We start from the raw sequence: 7584 nt of genomic DNA, 5'->3' as shown, positions 1-7584 counted from the left end.
ATTTACACTACCCCTAAAATAGATAAATACAGAATCCCTAAAGAAAGCCCAACACGGCAAATTTGAAAATGTTGCAGGCTCGGTTTGATTGAGCCTGCTCATGGACGGTACTGGAAAGTGCAAGTTACCGTCCACACCCCTAGCACCGGCTTAAGCAGAATTCAACATTTAAACGTGAAATAGTAAAATTTGAACCTAAAACTCAACAATTTAGTGAGGTATGTATATTCAGTATTAACATTTATATTTGCAATTTATGTATTGTTGGTCTATTGTATTCGATAATCTTACTAAATGTCATTAAAATTGTATGCTTTCCATACCAATTATTGAATTTGCGACACATTGAATTTGCGACACATTGAATTTGCAAAATTAATGTTGTTTACGGGTATATTGTAGATCATAAAGAGACAGATTTTCTTACCATTGTATGCGATGTTAATTTCGCTTTCACATCATACATGATAATATTACTGGTAGTTTGTTTATTCTCCAAAACTAAGATAGTTGAAAACTTTGCTTGAAAATATATAGAAAGTATTTTCTCTCTTTTGTTTTACACTGTTATGGTGGCACTTTTGTGTCTATTCTTGATGTTTTCTCGTCTACGGTAAGTACCTTCCCTTGTGTCCCTAGCTTTTTTTTTAATTTCCCACCCTCCCCGACCCTCGAGTCCCCCTACTCTCAACTGTTTTTTTTTGTCCTCCTTGGCTCCTTATTGCTGGATCGTGTAGGGGGTTGCGTTCATTGAACACCGCCTTTCATTGTTGACCTTGTTTATCATATTTTTAGATGTTGATGCATGTGAAACTGTTATATTTCTTTTTTACTTAAATTGAAAAAAATATGATCTGATTTTTTTTCAAAAAGTATATAATAATCAATTAATAATTCCAAAGATTCACGTATAGTTATTCAAATCATTTACAAAATAAGGTAAATTATACATGTAATAAAATAATGAAATATCTTACATTTTTATTAACAGCATTGCTTAATGTGCAGGACTTCCACTTTAAAAGAATACAATGTCAATATCAATGACAAAGTTTCGTGAGATATACGCAATGTGGTGTGATTTGATTTCATTTAATTTGTGTCTATGAAATAATTGTACTGAGCGTTTCATGCAATAAATTAGGTTCTATAATTTCTAAATGAGATCGAGATCACATAGGTCCATGTATATTCGTATTTATATTTTCAACATTATTGAAGTCATGATTGGTTTTTAAACTGTCGATCATTTTGTTTTAACATGTTCTGCAATTATTTAATGAAGTCTATATATAACACTTTAACGGTATGCCTCATGTATATACATGTTTACTATAAGTACTAGGTTACAATACGGATAGTTGAACTGGTCATGCAAATGCGCATATTTCATACAAGTTATTTGTGGCTTATTGCGGCCGGGAGGTTTGTTGTATTTCCGCCTCCTGCATAACTGATGACCAAGAAGCAATACAGTCAGCATTTTTTTCCCGATTGGTCAAAATATGGATGCATGATTAATTTAACCCGATGACCTGCATAATTAATTGAACATCATAAAAAGGCTCGCGCTGTCTCAAAGTGCGCACTCTGGGTGAAACTGTTCAGTTCACGTTAAATCAAGTTTGCCAATTCAGCGTCAGGGCGGCTTTGATACTTTTTGACTTATTGATTTCAGCTACGTACTTTTCTGTTCGCATTTAATATTAAATAACAGGATATACTTTAATTTGGAATCGAGGAATAAGGGACTTATGTATCCGAGAAATAAAAACTGTTTAAAAGTTGATTTAAATTATTGTTCTTTCAAACTTGTGCTGTTGTCATAAATTCCATTAGACACAACGCGAAGTACACAATTGTCGTGCTATATATACTGTATTTGAATACTAGTAGTATGATTTAATTATCAGTTCCTAAAATCAATTCAGATTAAAATAAATAAATGTCATTTTAATTTCATAAAACACAAAACAAATCTAGACAAAACAGTGTCTCTAAGTTGTGTCATGTTCGTGTTTTATTATACATTGTTCCGGATGTTTTGTAAATCATTTTTGCATAATTATACTTATCGTATGCACTGTCCATGAGAGAGGGGCCAGAAATATGCTTTCACTGATGCATTCCTGGTGAGGAAAATAATTCCATTGAATACAAACAAGACTTACAAGACTTGTAAATGTAATTAGTGCAATATTGTTCTGATTGTGTCACTACTGTAGTCAGTAGTATTAGATGATAAAAAATATCAAAGCACGTACGTTTGTTTTTCATCTATAATGCGACCAATTGTCTACAAATATCAACAACTAATCATTGTAAGAAATATGAAATAAATATAAAAATCGATATGTAAAAAAGCCAAAACAAAAACGTTCATGAACTTTACTTTTCTTTTCAAAATGTCCTTTGCATGTTATGAAGTTTTCAATGGTTAATTGGATTTTACCAGAATTGAATATCATAGATAAATTGGAGGACAAAAGACATTCTTCATCATGTACTTTGGTAGGTTTGCTAGAGATTAGAATATTAAAGGGATACATAGGCAAAATTTACATTTCTTAGTTGAGTATTTTTCATTTATTATTATGTAAATGCCCTCAAAATGAATATATTGGACAGTCTTACTTTTATCCACAAGAGATTGTTCATCGTTCATTGTTTGTTGCTCTCTTTCATGCCCTGCCTACATTTTCCCAATTATTCTATTTATTTTATACCCTTTTGAAAGTTCTGCGTTCACTGGTGCGTTAATATTTTTTATAACCTGTTTTAGTTTTGTATTTGATTCAGACTCTCAGTTCTTTAATTGATGCCCCATTTTTCGCAGAAAGCCATTTATTACATACCCAATCATGAATAGTTCAAATTTAAATGATATAATATCTCTTTCTCCTCTTCGATTGCACTCTAGATCTGTAAATAATTCACATCCGCATTACAGTATTACAAGAAATATACCTTCTCTCGTTCTCTCACCTTTAAATGTGTCATCTGTTAATTCGTTCTATATACCGCAGTCTTTTAATTGTAATTCTAACATTTTCAGAAATTCACTCCGTATTAGAATCTCACATATTAAACATACAATTTTTAAGAAATACAATATCAAACAGACCAATTTTCCTTATAGGTCTAGAGAGTACCCTTCTATAAACAAGTGTAATTCTAAGAGGTGCGAATGTTGTAACTTTATATCGCACATGTCTACTATTACCTCTACAGTTAATGGCAGAACTTTTAATACAATTTTTAACTCTGATATAGACTCATTAGAGTCAACTCATATTATTCATGTGTTAACATGAAATCCTCCCGGTTGCGGCATTAAGTATGTTGGGCAAACAGGACGCTCTCTTAAAATTAGATTCAGAGAACACTTCTGTAGTACCGTATGGTACTGGTTACGGGAGTTGACGGAAGTTAACGGAAGGTTCCGGACCAACCGGAACTAGTGTGTTTAGTCTGACAGTTGGGCGCCATATTGTTGTAATATATACTCAGAAGAATTAGGCAATTCCTAGCTTGGCTACGATCCAGACGTGGAAGGTAAGTCGATTGTTTGTATTGTCAATCCCTTTATAATCAATCGCGACAGTTCTATATTGGTTGCAGCGGTAATTTTTACGAATTCCGTTCCGAAAGATAGACGCTACCAAAGGTCCATATTTTTACCGATTGTGTACGAATTTGCCCTCAAATTCTGCACTCATAGAACGGAGTCTACCTGAATTCTTGGTTTTGTTCATAGTGGGCCAATCTGCTTGAACGATTTAAACCAGAATTTCTACGTAAATAATCGTAGTTAAGCGGGAATTTGCCATCAAATTCCGCTTAGGTTAGACGTGGCCTGGAAGGACCAAATTCTTTGGAATTTGTTTATTTTTCGGATTTCCTTTTCGTTCTGCTGCCACTGGTACAGTAACTGTTATATTTTGATAGTCTCCATTTAGCCCTTTTACCATATAAAGGGGGAGAAGATAGATATTGAGATTTATTTAGTTAAAACACATTTTAACTTGAATATTTCTCGGTATCTTTCGTTGGTATGGAGAATATCAATATAAAGGGAAAGTTCGAGATATTTTCTCAGGAAGTAGAGGTTGTGCAACCACCCTTGGTTGCCATTAACTTTGCGTCTGAGGAAAGGCTACAGGCAATACCTAATGTGGGTGCAAGCCTAGCCAAGGCGCTCATTGCAGTGAGGGAGAGCTCTGGTAATATAACCAGGGAGATTTTAGAGGTCATCTGTCGTCGCAGGTTCTCCCCTGAGATACTTGCTATGATGGACTTTAGTCAGAATATGTCTCTGTCAGCTGAGAATACTGACAAGCTAGGCCAGTCTAGCTTGGAGGTAGACACGGACGAGGAGGAGGAAGATATTCAGCCAAGTACGCATGATTGGTTGGAAATGGTGAAGGTGGTGAAAGCGGCAACCAATGTTCTGGCCGCTCACAAGCAGCAACAACTGTCATCTGTTTGCACCCTTGCAACAGATGACAAGGTTTTTCCACATAAAAATCTGAAGTTGATGACTCCTGCGGATTTTACTGCCAAAAAGTCAAAATCCACACACCCCCCTACCTTACCACTTCCAGACTATACCACCCCAAAACGTACCATACGTTTTGATCAGGTAGTGGATAGTGATTGCAGTGATGACTCTGTGTTCGCCAGGGCACCAATTGCCCATAGGCGGACTAGGGTTCGTAACCGGATATCTGCCTTTCCCGAACACTTATCATATGATGGTAAGAGTACTTGGGAACCGTTCTTTTTAAAGTTTACTCGCTATGTCCAACAAGGTGAGTGGACTGATGAAGAACAAGTTAGCTGTCTTGTCTGGTGTTTAGATGGTAAAGCGCTAGAGTATTATGCGCTTATCTGTGAACAAGAAGGTCAGCTTACCTACAAGAGGCTGATTAGCAAGTTGGCTGCCAGATTTGGCCAACATGAGTTGCCAGCTGCTGCACAGGTAAGTTTTCAGAATGCAGCACAAGAGACAACCGAGTCCCTAGATGAGTGGGCTGACCGAGTGCTCACTCTAGGTTATAGAGCTTTTAAGAAGCTGCCAGAGGAGTTTGTCACTGTCCAAACAGTGAACAGATTCTGTCAGGGTATGGTTGACAAAGAGGCCGGTCACCATGTTTGCATGCAGCAACCTGAGTCTGTGCAGCCAGTACCAGCAGGTGTATGCGGCCATGTATGGTGACCGGAAGAAGCCGGAAAAGGTTTTTGCTGTTGCTTCCCAGCCATCACGGGAACAGCAGGCAGAGCCTATGTCAACCGATGACTTAAGCAAAGCCTTAAATGACCTGGAGCAAAGACTGACAAAAACATTTTTGTCAGAATTGTCCCAATCCTGCAGGTCAGCCGGATGCTACAATTGTGGCGAAATAGGGCATTTTAAAAGAAATTGCCCTAAGCTTAACGACAACCATAAGTCGTTAAACTAGAATGGGACGGTGAAAAAGTAGGTCGTTTCCCGTCCCTGTCTGCAGACAAGACCTGCAAAATTAAAAAATCCCGGTTGGCTGCCAATTTCAGCCAAGTAAGCACAGGGGGGAGTCGAACCAGACCCTGTTGTTGTTTGTCAGGTCAATTCCTCTTCCCAGTTTACCATGGGGGTCCAAGTAGGGGATGTCCAAGTATCAGCAGTGGTAGATACTGCTGCCCAGGTGACCATCATTTCTGATAAGGTCTACAATTCCCTGAAGCACAAGCCCCCCAAGATAAGGGATGTCAAGCTGCAAACTGCTGGCAGGGAATTGTCTATGGCAGCCTTTGTAGCTGGTCCGGTTAAGTTGAAGGTTGGTCACCAGTGGTACCAGGTCAACATGTTTGTTGCCCCCATTGAGCAACAAATGCTGTTGGGCTTTGATTTGCTTCGTGACCCTGGCAAATCTGTGCTAGACATGAGCAAAGCAGAGCTCTACTTTGATGGTATGCGCATCTCCCTAGATGTTCATTCATCCGATAGTCACGTGGTATCCAAGGTCACGGTGTCTAAGAGACAGGTTATACCTCCACACTCTGTGGCGAGAGTCCAATGCAGGTTACACTCTCCCCTGCATAGCTATATCGTGGAACCAGTGAACCAGAAGAAATTTCTGGCTCCACGAGTGTTACATGAAGGCACTAACACCCCTGTGTTGTGTCTTGTTAATCGATCAGATAGCTACCGCCTTGTCAGGAGGGGAACAGAGATAGGGAGGGCATTTGCCATCAGTGAAGTTGTTAGGAATGAGTGTGATGTTGAAACATCTTTGCCCAGCAAAGTGTTTGAAACATCAGGTGCGGTTGGTCCAATACCACCACACCTGCAGGAGGTCTATGACACCTCTTGTGGCAGCCTTGATGAAGGTCAACGGATTCAATTAGCGCAATTGCTGATTGAGTTCCAAGATGTCTTCATCAAGGGTGAACTTGACCTTGGTGACTTCACTGATAAGGAACGCGATATAGATACCAAGGAGGCAAAGCTTGTGAAGCAAGGTATGAGGCGAAAGCCAACATGCTTTGCAGGGGAAGAAGAGGCCCAGCCTCAGGGAATGCCGAAGGCTGGGGGTGTACAAGATGCCACATCCAAATGGGCATCTGCTCCAGTTTTGATAAGAAAACATGACGGCTCTGTGCGTTATTGCATAGACTATAGGACGTTGAATAAGGTTACAGTCAAAGACGTGTATCCTTTGCCTTTAGTCGATGATTGCATGGACACATTTGCTGGCAGTGTTTGGTTTTCAAAATTGGATGCCAACTCCGCATTCTTCCAGTTGAACATCAGAGAAGGCTTTGGTTTGTGTGGTGCCCCAGCCACATTTGCCAGAGCAATGGACTTAGTCCTGAGAGGTTTGACATGGAAGACAGTCCTGGCATTTCTCGATGATATCATCGTGCTTGGACGCAATTTTGAGGACCATCTCTCAAACTTGCGGGAGGCTCTTTCGAGATTTCGGAGGCATAAGCTAAAGCTTAAGCCGAAGGAATGTATCTTCTTCCAACAAAGAAGTAGAGTTTTTAGGCCGTAAAGTCGGCAAAAGACAGCATTGCTATGACAGAGCATGACATAGCAGTGGTGAAGGATTGCCTGTTCCAAACAGTGCCAAGCAGGTAGAGAGGTTTATGGGGTTGGTAAACTATCATAGAGTGTTTGTTAAGGACTTCTCTAGGGTAGCAGCCCCATTGTACGCCGTCACAGGCAAAGCCAACTTTGTCTGGGGCGAAGAACAAGCAGAGTCATTCAGGACTTTGAAGTGCTTGTTGACGCAACCTCCGGTGTTAGCGTTGCCAAATCAACAGGACGAATTTATCTTGGAAACGGTCGCTTCCAATGATTCGATTGGAGCAGAGCTCTTGCAGGTGCAAGAAGGCAAGAGAAAGTTGTTGCATTTGGTAGCTGTGCTCTTACCAAGGAGCAACAGGGGTTATTGCATGACCAGGAAAAGCTGCTAGCAGTAGTTCGGTTCACCAAACAGTTCCGACACTACTTGCTAGGAAGACCATTTGTGGTCAGGACTGACCATTCAAGTCTGAGGTGGTTGATGAATTTCAGGGAGCCACAAAGGGCAACTGGGG

At 39.7% G+C, this 7584-nt stretch overlaps 1 protein-coding gene across 1 annotated transcript; it reads left to right on the top strand.

Moving 5' to 3' along the window:
* The first annotated feature begins 5627 nt into the window (after nt 1-5627).
* On the top strand, nt 5628-7037 carry LOC132734568 (uncharacterized). Its single transcript, XM_060721337.1, has one exon. The coding sequence runs from the start codon at nt 5628-5630 to the stop codon at nt 7035-7037; it is 1410 nt and encodes a 469-aa protein (XP_060577320.1).
* The last annotated feature ends 547 nt before the right edge of the window (nt 7038-7584 follow it).

Source organism: Ruditapes philippinarum, unplaced genomic scaffold, assembly GCF_026571515.1.
Source record: "Ruditapes philippinarum isolate M1 unplaced genomic scaffold, ASM2657151v2 ctg1683_1_1_1_1, whole genome shotgun sequence".
NCBI lineage: Eukaryota > Metazoa > Mollusca > Bivalvia > Venerida > Veneridae > Ruditapes > Ruditapes philippinarum.
The sequence above is the reverse complement of the archived record's forward strand: the minus strand, read 5'-3'. Positions and strand labels throughout refer to the sequence as shown.